This window comes from Malus sylvestris, chromosome 15 (genome assembly GCF_916048215.2).
Source record: "Malus sylvestris chromosome 15, drMalSylv7.2, whole genome shotgun sequence".
Taxonomy (NCBI): domain Eukaryota; kingdom Viridiplantae; phylum Streptophyta; class Magnoliopsida; order Rosales; family Rosaceae; genus Malus; species Malus sylvestris.
Genome location: NC_062274.1, coordinates 35,302,361 through 35,319,811, shown reverse-complemented (window position 1 = coordinate 35,319,811; position 17,451 = coordinate 35,302,361). Strand labels below are relative to the sequence as shown.

Genomic DNA, 17,451 nt, shown 5'->3' with positions numbered 1-17,451 from the left:
TCATAGATCTAGTATTGATAGTCTAGATATTGTTGATACGATGTTCATGTTGTGCGTAAATTGTCTATGTGTTCACAATGTTGATGATAACAAAAATACAAGTCGGATAAAATGTTGTTGATAACAAAAATACATGTAAGATATGTTACGTTCACGATATTGTTAATATGGTTAAAACTACGGAAACAAGCCATCAAATGTTACATGTCCACGGATTCTTGAACTTCCTCTACCGCCGAGCAAAACTCGACACCATTTATTACTCACCTGCGTAATTCAAATATTCAAATATTCAAATTTAATTCACAAACAAATTAGCAACCAATCTCGTCTCTTTTATTCAAACAAAAGATGAACCCTAGCTTGAAAATTCCAACGATGCAATTTGCATTTGCGCGAGGCAAGATTTGGGGTTTCATGTCAACAAAGCACACAACTAGTTCTGGCTTTTAGGGAGTAGGCAAAGGGTTTCGGTTCGGAGCTGGACTTTGTTCGAAAATTTGCTTCTCAGCTGCAAAACGGAACGTGACTTTTGTAGTTGCCAGAAGTGATTCTCCAGCCACCTTTGCCGGACACCACAAATTTGTTTTCAGTAGCTCGCAAACAGGGCTGATTGCGCACACTAGTTGCAAGTAGAAAACTTCTCTTCCGATGCCCGCACTAGTCTGAAAATTTCGCCAACGTACCTGAAAACGAGCATCCCATCCCCACTGAAAACAAATGTCCATCATCAGGTGAATGGCTTCTATACATATCAATCAAGTACGTACTATCAAGACCTATTTTAACAAACCTTTCCAGAACAAGACCGTTCATGTTCAAAGCACGACGATAACCGCACTAACAGTCAGTACACATCAAAGAAGGACGATAACCTCGTAACATGATCCAGTTCCGTCGATAAGACTCAAATCCTAACTTCTGTAAATCTCGTTTTCTAACATACAAAGACATCGAAAATAAACTTATTTACATAGAAGCTTCCAGCAGATAAAATGACTCCATATTTACAGCTTCTGAAAATATGGGATGCTGCTTGAAAATTTTCGGCAGCTTGGATTATGTTATGTCTACATATGTATGGATATGGAACAACATTACCCAAAGCACCTCTGGTTTCTTTTCTGGTGGTAATTATCCTGTTGATATATTGAGCCTCATCACTTTGAATGCTCTTGATGCTAAAGTTAGGCAGGCTCACGCGGACGAGCAGCCCAGAGTGAGCTCAAAGCCCGAAGGCGATGGAAGTACCCTCCCAAGGCAAGAAGGCCTCGAGCAGCCTGGCGGGTTGTGAGGATGCGTGACATCTGCTGTAAGGTCTCCCGCCGAAGATGATCAGCCTGTTTGGGTAAAAAGATCATTTAGTCAGAAAACTTGGACTAATAAAACTCCAACAGGAAACAGGCGGATGGAGTATAACATTACCTGGGTCACAAAGCTCACAAGAGCTTCCAATCGCTCCATCGCAATAGCCATCTGCGGGACATAACTGCCTTCGCCCAGTTGACCAGCTGCCACAGTCTCGGCCAGAGTGTGCTGGAGTTTATCCATACCTTGAGAAAGAGCATCTTCTGCTTGTTGACATGATTGTCTAAGGTTGTGAACATCCAAAAGTTGTTGGTCTGTCAACGGGTCAAGGTGAGGCTGAAGAACCTGTAATTTATGTACTCAATGCTGGAACTTAGTGTTGAAAAAAATATGCCAAATGAATAATAAGGCCACGTTTTGGCGAGGGATTTCCAAATCCCAAGAGATTGAGGCCAAGTTAGTAACGAATGAACCACAAAATTTTAGCTAGCGGAGAATAGTCATGAGCCTTGCAAAGACATGTACGAATGATTTGTAAATGAATCATTCCAAGTACTAATTTGCAAATCCCTCTAAAATGCTCATGATGTGCATTTCTAATTCCCTCTAACATTTTGAGGTCTGAAATCCCGAAGATGAAGTTAACATACAATCATCCTACAGGGCAAACATTAGATCCTCTGACATCCTATAATTGCTGATTCTTTTTGGTTTTAATGAATAACTCTAATATTATGAGTTCTACCGCAACCCGACAAGTCCAGAGAACAAAAATGCATCTATCATCTTCACTTTTGAATCCTGTCAAACCATAAATTACCTTAAGAAGCTCTGAAGGGCGAAACCCTCCAATCCACGAGAAAAACCGTTCAGCTGATGTTTTCCACATCCCAGACATCACATAGAAAACGTCAGCTTTCGCAGCTGTTGATTTCATGCTGAAAAGTTCAAAATAGTGACTCATGCCGTTATCCACAAGGAACCGAAGCTCTACATCACTTATACGAGCGTCCAAAGCACTTCCCAGTTCACAAATTTGCCTATTTTGTTCTTCCACCCAGTGTCCATACTCCATCTCAAATGTTGTTATACCTGCAGAACTTGGAGTTTCGAATTTTAGAATACAAGGACATGAAAATCAAAGGTGAAAGGGCAAAAAAATTTGTTTTCAAACACGTAATAAAGGTAATGACACAACACAATGAAGATATGGCAAAATGCAGACAAACAAATAAACCTGAGTTTATGGTGCCAGAAAATCCAAGAGGATTAGTATCCAATCCACCGCCGATATACACGCCCTGCTATAATTTAGGAGGAAAGAAGTTATATCAATTGTTATTCTTCGGAATCAATCAATAAATAGTAATCACATAAAAGCAAAGTAATCTTCTCCTGACCTGTTGTTTCACTCGGTCAAGTTCTTGCTCTAGTTGAATAAGCTTCAAACGACTCGTTTCTAACTGCTGAACATAGGCCTGTATTGGAAAACTCATCAACTTAGTCCATTACATCACTGGTTGCATGTATCATATCCTTTCAAATACTTAGTACACTTCCTACCTTCTTTCGCATCCGGCTTTTACGAGCAGCCTCCCGATTTTGTGCAAGACGTCTTTGCACCTAAATATTCAACACAGAACTAATGTATAAGCTGCTGGTGTGATAGCATTAACTACCAAGATGAATTACTAGAACAAGGAAAATGACAGTTACTTCAACTAATACTTCATTAGTCTCAATCTCCATTCATGAGTCATGACTAATCGCTGAAATCGTGAACATTAACAAAGCAAGCATGACAGTAAAAGAGGAATTGCAGGTACATGTGTATTTCGTGACAACGCACAAAAGAGAAGTGGGCATATATCGAAAAGAAATATCTATGTATCATAAAGAAGAATCATCAACAGAGAGTCAGAAGCGATGTGGGCAGTATAGTTACCTGCATGCTTTGTTAAAGAAAAAAAAGAGTTCACCATGAGGGTGAAGCAGAATTCTGGAATTCTTACCTTGTCCGTAGGTTTAGTTGCTTCTTGATCATACTTGCTAGAAGGTCCCAGAATTCCATGAGAAGCATCCTCTGACTAGAGAAATCCAATGATAACACAACAGCTGAGAAAAAGGACTAATGTGGGCGGGCGCCAGGAAACAAGAACAAAGGGCATAAATTTCAAAAGTTCACCTGGTTATCTAGTTTTGCGTCTTCATCCAGTATCATGGATGCTGAGGCATTAAAATTACCACTACTCCTAAAGCTTTCGTCCCACATGCTAATTTGGTGGATAGGCTCAAACACTCCCATCCTTCTTGAGGTGACAAACTGGGTGGATGGAGAATTCATGCTTCTTCAACTGGCAATGGAAGAAACCCAATGAATTTTTTTTACATATATAAAAGCATGTTGATCGTAAAACCTCCAAGATTTTTCAGAAAGAGGGAAGTTGGAAAACCAGATTTCTATAATCTCGATCGATATGCCAAAACCGATATCCATCTAAGGTCTATTTGTATATGAATTCCAACGTAACTAATAATACACTGCAATTAGTTAACAATAAAACAAGAAACAACTGCAAGTTTCCCAAAAAAAAAAAAAAAAAAAAAACAAGAAACGACTGCATTACGAATTGATAAAAATTAGAGAGAAACAAGTATATATCCCTACACTCCGAAGGGACTGAAGAAATTATCAAAAGTGTGAAGTTGCTAAGGTAACAAGGGTTTCCCATACTTTTAAGGACAGAAACGAAACGAAAGGTTGTCGAAAAATATACCATACAAAATGTATTAGGCGTTGAAACTGCACAAGGTTTCTCCTAAGGTGGACAGGTTCCATTTCCATATATGGTTACGACTTATGCAATATGATTAACAACAAAAGTTATAAACGTTGATCATATGAACACACAGAGAGAAAAAAGAGATGGAAGAAGCAGGCAGAGGAGGAAGGACGACAAATATTTTGAGACACGATACCAAGTCAACCAAACATCTTTTTTTCTTCTTCTTGCGTTAGCATCAACAACTAAAAACAAACTAGTTGCTTTACTTTTCTTCTTCTTCTTCTACTTTTTCTCGGAAACCAATCATCTCTTCCCAGTTCCCCCTCGTGCTTCCCACAAAAACACAAAAACATAAACAAAAGAAAAAAAAAAGAAAAGATCAGAAACTCACTGAATATCTGAATTGAAGCAGAGATATGGATTTGGAATCGAAAACTCTGGCTCTAGCTGCTGATGCTGCTGCTGCTGCTGCTCTCGGTCGATAGTCTCAGCTCTGCAAGTCCCATCATCGACTTAGCGAGAGAGAGAGAGAGAGAGAAAGAACACGACGACAGCTTATAAAACACACAACTTTCAAACTTTTTAATCCCATCTAATCTAATCTTTCTTTAACATACTCATTAACAAATAAATAAATATATCCCAATGACTTAATTATCATTCACCATTGCAACTCGTCGGTTGAAATCTCTTACTCATCGACTCACTGCTTCCCCAATTCAAACATTTTCTCCATCGTGCTGAATGTAAATTGATGTACTAATTACTTCCATTCAATATAATTATTGACCACTGCAAGTAGTGCATTGATTTAGTGGTTAGAATCTTTTTCGAGAATCTAGTACTCCGTCTAAATTTCAAACCCTCATTCTTTTCAATCAAACTAGCATAAGCTCACTCAACTTGTGTAGGTGGATAATTTTTTATTTTTAATTTTTAAAATGAGAAAGCGAGAGGGAGAGAAAGAGATAAAGTGGAATGGGAATGAGTTTTTGTTTTTATTTTTATTTTTTAAATTAGAGATTTGTTAGGATCACATGTAACTATACTTTTTAAAAAAATAATCAGTAAATTTAGTTTGTGCAAAATTTCTTTATTGTTGATAATTTTATTTTGTAATAGAAGAAAAAATGTTTAAATTAACCTAGAAATATCGATTGTATTCAAAATTATTATGGACCTACGATCTAATGGTATTCTTCTTCAGTTGTAAGTATGAAGTCTTATGTTCGATTCTCGCAAAAAACGAATATAAATCACATTATTACTAGTTATTATGAGGCTAAGTCATTCCTCCCTTTAATGAAGATAATCGTTTGTTTAAAAAAATTATTATAATCCCTTAATTGTATTTCCCGCTAATCTCTTTTTCCTTTTTGGAACAAAAAGAAAAATCTCTTTTTAATTTTAAATAAATAATAAATACATGGCGTATACAATATTTTTAACAAAATTATATTTGTATTTTTGGTCCTCTGTGTCTGAAAGCTGATGTGGGTATTAGTGTTAGATACAGAGGGAGAGAGTGTGTGCGTGTCAAAGATTAAGAAGCTGAAAGAAGGAGCGTCGTAATCCTCATCCTCCCACTATAATATCCCACCCACAGCTAATGTGCGCACCAGGTGGATGGCTCTCCTACGCTTCTCCTAACCTACGCACTCCCCGCGAGTGCTCCGCTCGCTTCGTATTCCCGGTTTGTTATTTGCCCAGGTTTCGGGAATTCCCGGGTATTCGAGTAGAGTTTTGGGTTCCGGAAGGCGTTTGATCTTAACGCGCGATGTAGGTGCGTGAACAAGTGCGTAGAGAAAGTGGGGGAGTTGATAATTTCGCGGGAATGGATGGAGTGGCAGTTTTTGGAGGTGGGGTCGGCTTTGCGTGTTATTGTCTAATTTGCCTCTAATTAGGGTTTTGACTTTGTTGTTGGGGTTCCAACCTTTTTGAGAGTGGGAACAGCAGCGGCTACAAATACTCTTTCTTTGTAAGTTGTAACTATTTCATTTTACAATGGATTTTTTTATCGTGTTTCTTGGACATTTTAATCGTTAAATCTTCTAATAAAGGAGGCTTCCGCTTTACGCAGGGTCTAGGAGAGGTGAATGTCGGCTAGCGTTACCCCCATTTATGGAGAGGTTGCTCCCCAGTCTCGAACCCGAGACCTACCGCTCATGGGCGAAAGCACTTGCCATTGCACCAAGTGCGACCTCTAATCGTTAAATCTTCTAATAAAGTTATAAAATTTAAATCTAATAATTAAAAAGTTTGAATTATTGTATACTGCAAAACACCATAAATTTTTGTTCTCTGCAATGGTTAAAATCACAAAATGGAATTTTATTGTAGCAAAATCACAAAGGAAAATGACTTGTCCCATAAAATGAAGGGAACGTGTCACTATTGCCACTAGAAATTAGCATTTCATATACAGTAGAGTAGCAAATTATTTCAATTTTTCAGTATCATGTAATGCGTTAGGGCAAATAGTCACACCATCGAGTAGAGAAGTATCACGATCTATTGACAATGTAATGTGTTAATGCTCAAATACGGGAAGGTCAAGTATAGTCAACCCTGGTAGGTGTGAGTGTGTTGTAGGAGTAAAAACAACAAGATTTAAGTGGTTCATTCCAAAGAAATGAGCTACGTCAACTGAGAATGTATGCTATATATTTGTTAGGCTCACAAAGTCTCTCAATACAAATGCTATATATTGGGGCCTTAATTCTGGGGGTTTGCTTAACGGACGAGGCCTACATGCAATATTGGAGATCAACACATGCAACAGAGTTAATGTTTGAGAAGGTCTACACTTTGGGGTAACGCATCCGAAAGTTGTCAGACCCACCACTTGGCTCAAGCAATCGGAAAGTAGTCAGACAGAGCGCTCTCCTGAGTTGCTCCTTGGGTCTCACCGTAGATTTTTTTCCCTGTTGAAGATCGATATGTAGTATGGAGCTGACATTTGACTAGATCCGTCTTTTGAAACTTTGTATCGGGAAATTGTCTGGTCCATTACTCGGTTTAAGCGGTCGGAAAGTGTTCAAGTGGATCGTTCTGGTTGTAACGCTTTCTATCACTCAAGGTGTAGCACTCGGTATTGGAGCTTCTTGGGTTGATGTTGCGAGCCTGGTAGCCAGATCCATCATTCTTGTGGATGTTTTGTGGACTTCTTTAAGAGGCTTATACTAGTAGGTTACGGCTACATATTATTTTAATGAGGTTAAAAAGGGATATGTGTTAACTTAAAGCTACGATGTCAAGATAGGCACTATGATACCACATTTCTAATAGGACGTAAGGCAATATGAGTAGAAAGAAAAGTGAGTTTTTTTAGTAACAATGTTGAGTGAAAATTAGGCAATTTCACTTTTGTTAAGCATGTGAGTCAAACTGCATAAAATTAGATTTTATGCAAATTACATTTTAAGTAAAAAGGAATAAATGTTACCACCGCTACCATGTCCTCCCACGCATCACCTCCTCAAGATCACTTGCATTCAAAAACAGTTGCACTCAGAGCTAGATATCTAACAAGTTAAAATAGTTATCGCTAACAAAGCAACATAAGATATTCAGTCAGTTGAGCAAAATGAGATACCGCACATCGAGTAAGATATCCAACATGTTAATACTAAGGGATATCGCTCACTTGGCTAGATATTCAGGGCAATATATCTAATGGCTAAGGCCTTTATAATGGGCAAGAAAATATGAGTGTTATGAGAGAGATTCTTTTTTTTTTTTTTTTTTTTTAAAGTTTAATTGAACTTGTGATAGAAATGACAAGAGAAAGAAAATACGTAACCAATCATAAAATACAAAAAAAAAAAAAAAAAAAGTAGATGGGTCTTACCTTTAATCTATAAAAACAGACTTCTATCAAACTCATTGCGGCAATAGTGTGATACGAATCAAATTTACAGTGTTTGATTTTTATACATAAACATCACACTGACCTAAACCACTTTTGAAGGCCTAAGGCCTTGGATGGTGGGCCGAAAATTGAGTATGATGTCATTAATATAGCAATCTCTCCTAGAGTGGGCTAAAAATATGAGTACAATGAGAGTAATTCTTATTTTTAGCACAATACATTGAACTATGAGTGTGTTTCTTTCTATACAATATATTGAACTCATGAGTGTGTTTATAAAATATATTTGTATTACACTACTCACCTTTATCAAACTCACACTATAAGCGTGTGTCTATAAGCAATGAAAGTCCAACTCAAACTATCCAAGAATCAAATTCACCTAAACCACTCTGAAATGCTTGAAACCAAACGTGCAATATCGATTATAACTTTTTGATTACTACTTAAATTTCCATGTATTTTGATTCACGTTTGGAAGGAAAGATTTTAGGTTAGGATTCCAGCAACCAAAAGTTCCATGCTCCATATCTAACAACAAAGAAGCCATTAATAACTTATAGGCTCTAACCCTTGTACAAATTATGAAAAAATAATTTCCTCATAAGGGCCACTTAGTATTACGGTTTAATAGTATTCATCTTCACTTGTAAGTGAGAGATCTTAGATTCGATTCTCGCCAAAAGCTAATTTGAACTACATTATTGCTAGTCCATTGTGAGGCTTAACTCACTTCCTCACCCATATCATTTGTTAAAAAAAAAAAAAAACTTATTAGTTAGTTGATAAAAAAAAAATTCCTTACAAGTTGGGCACTCTTTAAATTGCGATTACATCATATGCTAATATCATAAGCCTTTTTTTATTAGCACCCCACATTAAAATTTAATATTAAATAACTTGTGTTCCTTATTGTGGAATGACAATTTCAACCTTATTAGGTTCTAAATACACTCCAAATCACTTAATGTATTATTTATCTTCTTCAACTATCAAAACCCCTTTCCACCTTCCATTGTTGAACAAATCCCTAACTAACGAAACTACAACACGTTGCTTGAGAAAAATTATTTTTGATGAATGGAACACGAAATTGATGTTTCAGAAACTTAACATGAGGTAAACCAAAAGAGTGTGAGAATCATTTAGAGAATGCATCCCGAGAAAATGACAAGTATTGATGGATATTATATATTGAAATAGAACTAGAGAATCTGGTCTTTTCCAGCCATATATAGTAGTTAAATTGGGAACACAATGGCACAATAACGCACCTAAAAAAGATGACAAATGTAGAAGAAGAAAGATTTCCAATAAGAATTATGAAATCTTTGCTAATAGAAAAATAACACACAAGCTTAGACAGATGAAAATGGATGCACTTTATAGAAGGTGATCCTCCCTATTGGACAGAGAGCATTTAAGATATTTACAGGTTCAGACACCTTATAATTTACCCACAAATTTGGAGAAACGATTCAATCTCATTTTCTGCTCCATGGAAAGCAGCAACTCTGCAAAATTTCTGTTCGAAAAAGAAAACAAAATGAGATATAAAAACCAATGTTTGTATGAAAATGTGGGGTGTATAGAGAATGTGGGGTCTATGTAGAAAATGTAAGGTGTATGTTGAGAATGTGGGATGTTACGGTATTATGAGGAAGTATGTGGGGTGTATTTAAATAATTTTTAATTGAAAAAGCAAATGTGAGGTGTATTAAGTGTGTGAGATTTATTTAACAATTTGTGGGGTGTTAATATAATAAGCCATATCATAATTGTTTAGGCATTAAGTTAAAATGTAAGTAACCGTAACACGGATAATTAGTTACCTAATGTCATACGCAACAACGCTCCTTCAAATTTATTTGGAAGGGCAACTATGCAATGTCTTTAGGTCTCCTCTATCCAATGTCATGGTTCTCGGGGCGAAAATAGTTTTTTAAAGTGAAAATAACATCTCCTTTTTTTAGTACATCGATATTTTTACACTAAAGGGAGGGGAAGTTCGGCTAAATCACACAATAAGCAGCCTAATTTGGTATCGAATTCATCATCCACGAGATTCGAACTTAAGATCTCTCACTTCTAAGCGAAGAGGAATACACCAGACTGTAGTAGCATCTCTTGAAAAATAAAAATAATAATACCGGGCTACTCAAAGAATAAGAAAGAATTGCCTCTCAAAACGCTTCGTGGTTGATTCACAAAATTTCGTGTTTACGATTGACCCGTTTATTTTATAGATGATTTTGTAAAGATCACTTATGTAAAATCACAATAAAATATGAGGTCATTTAGTCATCAAACTGTGGAAAACATATAATCATAATTGATATAAGTATTAATAATCGTCTATCTATTTTCTATAGTTAATTGACCAAATGATCTTTTTTTTTTTCATTGACTTTTTGAAGAGATGATATTTGTCGACTGATTTACGATATTAATGATTTTAATCACAAACACCAAATTTTGTGAATTGGTCAAATAAAAAAGGAAAAACAGATACAAAGTTGCACTTGCGTAGCACTTCTCCTTTTTTTTTTTTTTTTTTTTTTTTTTGATAAACTGGGTAATCTATTGCAGGACGAGGCAAGCACAGAGCTAGACAAGCAAAAGAATTGAGCAATGCAGGAGGGTATAGCAGAGAAGACGCCGCAGTAATGCTACAACGTCACCTCCTCCACTGTCGAAACAAAAAAACTTACTTAGGACAGGGTTACCATCATTGTTCAGAACATGCACCAATGAAGATGGGGGTTGGTCGACCCATATAACATTGCACATCTTCGGATTACTTGCCGACACTAGAGAATCCGCCGCTATATTGGCTGATCTTGGAATCCAAGACCAACGACAATCCTGAAAGGACTCCCCCAAATCTTTAACTTTCGCCAAGATAGGAAAAGCCTCCCAACTGTCATTTTCCAACGAGTCCAATAAACAAGAAATGGATTCAAGGGAATCAAATTCAAAGATTATCGACCTATGACCCAAGGAGGCACCCATCTCACACTCATGAAGCAACGCCAAAGCTTCAGCCGTCGCGACGTTCGGCGCCGTGATTGAATACCGAGCCGCTGCCACAAACACAGCCCCCGCTGCTCGCATCACCACTCCAGCAAAGCCAGATTTTGGAATAATTATAAACCTAGTTCTCTTACTTTGGAATAGAAGTCTCACACTGTTCTCACTTTTGATTAGATCCATCATATCCACACTAGTGAGGACCAAACAGAATTTGTGGGCCCGTATTCTTTATGCAATATGCAACACATGCTCCCCGCAATAGTTTATTTTCTCTTATTTTCATAAGGCTTCCCACAATATTAAGTTTGGGAAAATAAGAAATATTATCTTAAAACTTCCTATATATACACTATTTTTAATTTCTCTTACACTCCTCGTAAACTTTGGTAATCAAAGATTATATATTATGTATTATTTTATATATTTATTATAAACGGTTTGGTTCAGTTAACTCCCGACTTATAAAAATCAAAACCGCATGGTAAACCGATTCCTTTAATTTGATTTGGTTTTATAAACCAAATGGACAAAAAACACAAAGAGCATTCTCTAGTTATTAGGATGGTATTATTTTCCATTGAAGTTATTTAGCTTAATCCATAGGAGAGGGGAGTGTGAAATCTTTTTTAACAATGAGAAAAGAAATACTGCAAGAGTAAAGAGAAAATAAATCAGAGATCATTTATGGATTCAAGTATATGGAATTAGATGACGTTATAAGTACCAAGTAACATATTTATAATGAACCATTCATTTATTTGATACATTTGAATCATATTTTTTTAATCTGAAACTGAATTTTCATTTCTGTAAAAATAATAGAGTACATGAAGATTGGGGGAGCAAGGGAAGCCTCATTAAAAACCTCCAATGTAGAGGGAAAAAAAGTACTTCACCAAGTTGCTCCCCACTTACATTCAATTATCATTCTCCAAATGTACTTAAAAGGATTGAGCCAAAGTGGCTTGACACACCCCGACCCAGAAAGTCCACCTGGACTCTGAATCAAGCTGTGCTAGCCGACACCAGGAGAGTGACGAAGCCAAAAGTGTAGTGATGTGGAAAAAGTGAGTACATTTAATCCTAAAAGTGCCTAATTACAAGAGTGCGCATGTGAGCGGGCATGAACCCATTTCACACGTGATGCCAGAACATAAGCAAAGTACAGTAAAGGTTGGATAAGAATTATACCATCGGAAGTAGTCTTTAATACCTACTTTATGCCAGAAATCCTCGTCAACACAAAATTTGCCACTAAAACCTGGATGGGTGAAAAACAAAGGTGAGTGTGCCTAAAAATAAAGTTTTGTAAAATCTTTTTGAAAATATAATAACCCCTTGTAAAACAAGTATAGTTTCCAAAATAACATACTATATATAGATAGTAAGAAAATACTTTCCATAAATTGTAATATCTAGAGCATGCAATATTTCACAATATCTCATACGTAAGCACATAACATTCGATAATCGCAACATCTCACATAAGCGTATATATCATATCGAGTGCTCATCGACATGTACTAACACACGAGTTCATGCAGAGATATTCTAACACGAACAGGACTGGGTGTAACAATGATTTACGCTTTAGTAGTACAATCACATGAAGACTGGCACTATGCACGTCACATGAGTCCTAATTGCCTATAGCAATCTAGGACGGGATTGGTACCTACAATGGATCCAAGTGAGTGTACGGTGCAATGTGAACATACACGTGAAGCCTGGCCTTGGCCTGGGCGAGTACAAACACCAATAGTACACGATGATCATGCAAAGGTAAATCGATAATTCGATAATTCAATAATCCTAATCAATGAGAGAGTTTGAGAATGAGAGAAAGTTAGATGGGGAATAGAGGGATCCTGAGAGAGTAGGAGACACGGGGGAGAGAGAGAATGGGGTGTGGGCCTTACGTGGCACACAACTCTAAGCCACAAAAGGATGAAACATAAAATATCTCCCGATACATGAAAATTACCAAATCGCCCTTCATGTTCGTAAGTCCATAAAATCTCCATCGTAGCTCCAAATTCGATTTTGCTTGCGCCTACACATTCATACCATTGAGTACATTGAGAATATGGTAAAATAATAGCTTATACGCATCACGAAATGACGGTTAATGAAAGTCAACAATCTCACATCTAGAGGCATTTTCGTCAATTCACTCTTTTAAAATTAATAAAATTGTAAAATTAAGGACGGGTCGTTACATGGCTCCTCTTCTATCCACATATGAAAACCTCCATTGTGAAGGCCAAATTTTGCTAATTCATGAGTCACCATGCTTCCTTCGCGTAGTTGCCATTGGTATGAAAAATAAGAGAACCTCTTATTCAAGATATCAATCTCTTTCAATATAGTACCATCCCTATCAAAACAAGCATCATTTGCAACATTTAAATCCACTATGCTTTTGGAATCTAGTTCCAATATAATAGAAGTGAATCCCGCATCGTATGCAAATAATAAACCCTCATTTTCTGCGAGCAATTCGGTTGTTAAAGCATCGAAATAACCATATAGTTGTGTTGCACAACCTGCCATTAAAGCCCCATCGTCATTTCTAGTAACAACTCCTACACCTATATTCAATCCCTTTAACGATATTGCTCCATCAACATTGACTTTGAATACGTCGCTGGTGGATGCTGCCATTGCCGGATCCTCCATAGCATCATCACCCCACACTTGGTCAATTTTGTTGGCATCTTGAAAGTTAAGAAGGAGATTGTGAAGCCTAAAATAATCTCAAAAATTCTAGAGGCAACACGTGGGCTTTTGACCAAGAAAGACAAGATTACCCTCATTAAATGGGCAGGCTCCTCGTATACTTCCACGAGCAGCTCACACCCCTGAATGTCCCAGTAACCAAATACGACTGCCCACAACTCACCTGCCCTTGGCAAGGAAAAGTCAAAGCATTAAAGATAAGGATTAATTACCCAAATCCTTCCCAATTGAAGATTGACTCCATTCAAGTAAGTAATTCCAATTTAAATCAATTAGGGATAATTACTCCATTATCTCAAGATATTATTTCCTATTTAATATCTTGAGATTATTTCTCCATAAACCTTGGCCAATAGGATGCCGCCATGTGTAGGCTAAATCCTTAACACTATGGCCGGCCCTCTCCCCTATATATACCCCATATTTTACCAAATTTCAGAGGCTTTTGCTACCCTAAAAAGCCCTAAATACTTTACTCTTTTTAGAGAAACTAACTTAGGCATCGGAGATCTATTGGCCTAACCACCCCTACCTTGTGGGCGTGTAAGGCTTAGATCCTTGATCAAAGGTGTTGATTGTTTTGTAGGTGCATTTTCGTCAAAGCTAGAGACGCCAGAAATTTGCATCGACAAATTGTTGTTTTCAGTGAGAGTTGAATCAAATACTCGAAGAAGCCTTTTGCATTTGTTTATTGAATTTTCTGTTATGCTGAATTGTATAAATTAATTTTTCCTAGAAACGTTTCTTGGTCAATCCCTAGAGAAAGAATACAATGGTAGGAAATTCAAAAACCATGACGAACAGAACCCCGTACATACAAGGATTTGAATTGGAGAGTGGAGACGAGGATATAGCCCCACAATAGTGATCCTCAAGGCTCAACGTGATAGCAGGAGGAGCCCCACCGCCGAGGAGCCGCACCACTATCGTTGCCGCGACCCAGTAGCTATGGCAAGGCTACCAGGCCACAACATAAATAGCAACCCCACTGCCTTTGCAGCGGTCTAACCTTTAAAACTCTAGGTAGGAGGCTCATGTTCATTATTTGGCCCACGGGCAGGAGCCTAGGACCTCCAAGCCGCAAGCCGAGCCCAAGAGGCCCAAGTCGCAGCAGCTCAAGCCTCTAGTCAGGCAGCCCAAACCACCAAGGCCTAAGGCCAATAGCTACAAGCGTGAGCCCAACGCGCTCACACGCACGACCTAACCATTCAGCCAGGTTGACCCGCCCTTCAACCCGCTCTGGTGACTCGACCCATGGCCTAATCCAATCCGAGGCCACCTCTAGCGATCCAAATTCCAACCACCGGTCCTGCAATAGACTCAAGGTTATTTTCACCCCATTTTCCTGTAAGAATGCCTGCTATGGGCTCGAGCTTTGTACCTGCAGTCCACTACTCTTCCACCACACATGGAAACGCCCATTATCCAAGCTCTTCCAATCCAAATGGTAAGCATCACTTGCCCCAATAGGTCGCCAATTTGACAAATGCCCTCGCGCAGTAGACCACCTTAGTGAACCAGCACATGGAGCTCATCGAGATGCAGCGTGCCCCCGACGAGGTGTCTCAAAGCAGGACAAGAGCATAAGAACGTGACTCATTCCAGCGAAATCCTGGCAAAGAACCGCTCATCTCGCTACGAAATGTGCGTTCTAGTAGTGTGCCCTCTCGTTTGGGTACTCAGGAAAACGTTTTCTTTCGTCTAGATGCACAGAGAAGCGTTCATTCCTGACTCGGCTCACGAGTAAGTGTGCATTCGAGGTTGGGTCCATACTCTGACGAGCATTCAGGACATTCCAGACGAAGAGTTTACACGAGGCTAGGCCTACAAGGAGATCCTCATGCGAGGCACCGGAGTAGGTAGCCACATGACTGACCAAAGATAGCACGATAACAGTCCAGCTTAAGTTTCATTAGTAGCCCTGTCAAGCGTGATGGCCAGCAACGCAGAATAAACCACGTGTACTGCTATCGAGGCATAGACAAGCAGGACATGCTACTGCCCTACTAGGCTCAAATCCAAGATGAAGTACAAAGGCTCGTAGCAGAATAGCTGCACAGATTCTAGCGCATTGATATTACCGACGATGCCTTTCGTAGAGTCATGGCCAACTTGAGCAGGTCACCGTTTACAGACGAGATCAAGCAATCGGAGCCACCGCGAAAATTTAGCCCACCACATTTCACTTTGTTAAAAGAAGATGAAGATCCGAACAGGCACCTGATGCACTACCAAAATGTTATAACCCTATAAGCTAATAATGACACTCTCATATGCAAAATCTTTGCCATGACGCTCCAAGGTGAGGTGCAAGACTGGTTCCACACCCTACCACCATGCTCAATTTGGAACTTCAGTGAACTGTTTTCACTAAGGAATATTCGTTTTACCGCTTGATCAAGAAGAAGTCTGACCACCTCTTCAACATGAAGAAAGACCCGAAGGATCTCTGCACATACGTCAAGAGGTTCAAGGTAGAGAAGGCGAAGATCGTCAGATACGATGACAGCATTGCATGCTTAGCCTTCCCGAAGGGGTTCCTAGTAGATCACCCATTTTTCGGAGAGCTGATCAATGGTGAGAACCTGACCTTAGCAGACTTTTATGCTTTGGCAGAAAAAACACTCCATCTAGGATGAGGCTAAGCGCTCCCAAAAGTCGCTTGAACAGCAGTGCAAAGATGCAGAGCCGACTTAGAAGAAGGCGAGTGATAAACCACTCAATGACAAAAAAAAGCCAGGAAGCAGACGTAGGGACCAATCCCCGACGAAGAGAGGCATAGTGCCCAAGACATACACCAAGTTTTTAGTCTAGATTAACTAGATCCTTCGCAACCTCAAGGACAAGTTGTGGTTCAAGACGTTGCCACCCATGAGAGGGGACACTTCCAAGATGGACCAGACGAAGTACTGCACATTCCACAGAGGTCCTGGGTACACAACTAACGACTGCACCACATGGATGAAGTACCTTGAAAAGCTCGTGAAGGAAGGAAAGTGTGACCAGTATGTCGACAGACTAGTTGCCCAGCCAAGGTGAAAAACAGACATCGATGCCGAACCTCTAGCCAAGACGATCTGAATCAACGAAATCTTTGTCGAGTCTGAACATTTGGGGGCCACTAACACTTCCAAGAAAAGGAAGATCCAGCAGGCAAGATCTATCTTTTAGGTTCAAGCCATATATGTTGTACCTGGACCAATCGTCGGCTTCATCAAGTAGGACACGGAGGGAGTAGACTTTCCCTATGACGACATCTTGGTGATTTCTGTCCAACCGGCTAACACTAGCGTTGACATAACTATGGTGGACAACGACAACTCAGTCAACATTCTACAACTGTCAGTCACCAGAAGATGGGCCTGGAAAACATGATCAAAAGCAAAGTGGAGGTCTTGACCGGATTCAACGGACTCACCTCAATCACCATTAGCACTATGATGTTCGACATAACCAGCCTTTCAATTGTCTCATCACAGACCTTCATGATCGTTAGCTACCCATTTTCCCATAATGGGATATTGGGCCGACCTTGGCTAGTGAAGATTGGAGCTGTGACCTTGATCGAGTATCAGAAGATTCGATTTCACATCCGGAATGAGTAGTTGGAGAGATCAAAGGCGACCAGGCCATGTCTCGATGATACACTGTACAAGTTCTCAAGGAGACGAAGAAGAAGTCTTTTACCCCAGCAGTAATAGCTAAAGTGCAGAA

The 17,451-nt window shown here is 38.9% G+C and overlaps 3 protein-coding genes across 7 annotated transcripts; all 3 read right to left on the bottom strand.

Annotated features, from left to right (window-relative positions):
* Window positions 1-794: 794 nt before the first annotated feature.
* On the bottom strand, window positions 795-4,992 carry LOC126605300 (transcription factor TGA4-like). 5 transcript variants are annotated; one of them, XM_050272669.1, is made up of 10 exons: window positions 4,760-4,992; window positions 4,486-4,587; window positions 3,494-3,662; window positions 3,321-3,395; window positions 2,872-2,931; window positions 2,709-2,786; window positions 2,546-2,612; window positions 2,129-2,400; window positions 1,426-1,653; window positions 795-1,340 (listed from the first exon to the last, which is right to left on the bottom strand). In XM_050272669.1, the coding sequence occupies exons 3-10, from the start codon at window positions 3,650-3,652 to the stop codon at window positions 1,188-1,190; spliced, it is 1,092 nt and encodes a 363-aa protein (XP_050128626.1). In that variant the 5' UTR covers window positions 3,653-3,662; window positions 4,486-4,587; window positions 4,760-4,992; the 3' UTR covers window positions 795-1,187. The 5 variants fall into 5 exon arrangements, with proteins under 5 accessions (XP_050128626.1, XP_050128627.1, XP_050128625.1 ...); XM_050272670.1 differs by having other exon boundaries at window positions 4,790-4,992; XM_050272668.1 differs by lacking the exon at window positions 4,760-4,992 and having other exon boundaries at window positions 4,486-4,738.
* Window positions 4,993-9,258: 4,266 nt separating this feature from the next.
* On the bottom strand, window positions 9,259-11,265 carry LOC126604604 (uncharacterized). Its single transcript, XM_050271890.1, has 2 exons — window positions 10,677-11,265; window positions 9,259-9,490 (listed from the first exon to the last, which is right to left on the bottom strand). The coding sequence occupies exons 1-2, from the start codon at window positions 11,179-11,181 to the stop codon at window positions 9,450-9,452; spliced, it is 546 nt and encodes a 181-aa protein (XP_050127847.1). The 5' UTR covers window positions 11,182-11,265; the 3' UTR covers window positions 9,259-9,449.
* Window positions 11,266-11,590: 325 nt separating this feature from the next.
* LOC126602932 (uncharacterized) lies at window positions 11,591-13,662 on the bottom strand. The gene is made up of 2 exons (XM_050269741.1): window positions 13,334-13,662; window positions 11,591-11,645 (listed from the first exon to the last, which is right to left on the bottom strand). Exons 1-2 carry the CDS (start codon window positions 13,660-13,662, stop codon window positions 11,591-11,593), a joined length of 384 nt encoding a protein of 127 aa, XP_050125698.1.
* Between the last annotated feature and the right edge of the window lie 3,789 nt (window positions 13,663-17,451).

What these genes read in the sequence shown, in the direction of transcription:
- LOC126605300 (XM_050272669.1), bottom strand. Translation starts at nt 3,652, where the DNA reads ATGAATTCTCCATCCACCCAGTTTGTCACCTCAAGAAGGATGGGAGTG. An exon ending in AAAGCCGGATGCGAAAGAAG is followed by an intron (nt 2,787 to 2,871) that starts GTAGGAAGTGTA and finishes TTTCCAATACAG; the next exon opens with GCCTATGTTCAGCAGTTAGA. An exon ending in TTGTGAGCTTTGTGACCCAG is followed by an intron (nt 1,341 to 1,425) that starts GTAATGTTATAC and finishes TTACCCAAACAG; the next exon opens with GCTGATCATCTTCGGCGGGA.
- LOC126604604 (XM_050271890.1), bottom strand. Translation starts at nt 11,181, where the DNA reads ATGATGGATCTAATCAAAAGTGAGAACAGTGTGAGACTTCTATTCCAA. An exon ending in TGATGGTAACCCTGTCCTAA is followed by an intron (nt 9,491 to 10,676) that starts GTAAGTTTTTTT and finishes TTTTTCGAACAG; the next exon opens with AAATTTTGCAGAGTTGCTGC.
- LOC126602932 (XM_050269741.1), bottom strand. Translation starts at nt 13,662, where the DNA reads ATGGCAGCATCCACCAGCGACGTATTCAAAGTCAATGTTGATGGAGCA. An exon ending in ATTGATATCTTGAATAAGAG is followed by an intron (nt 11,646 to 13,333) that starts GTTCTCTTATTT and finishes TTACTCTTGCAG; the next exon opens with TATTTCTTTTCTCATTGTTA.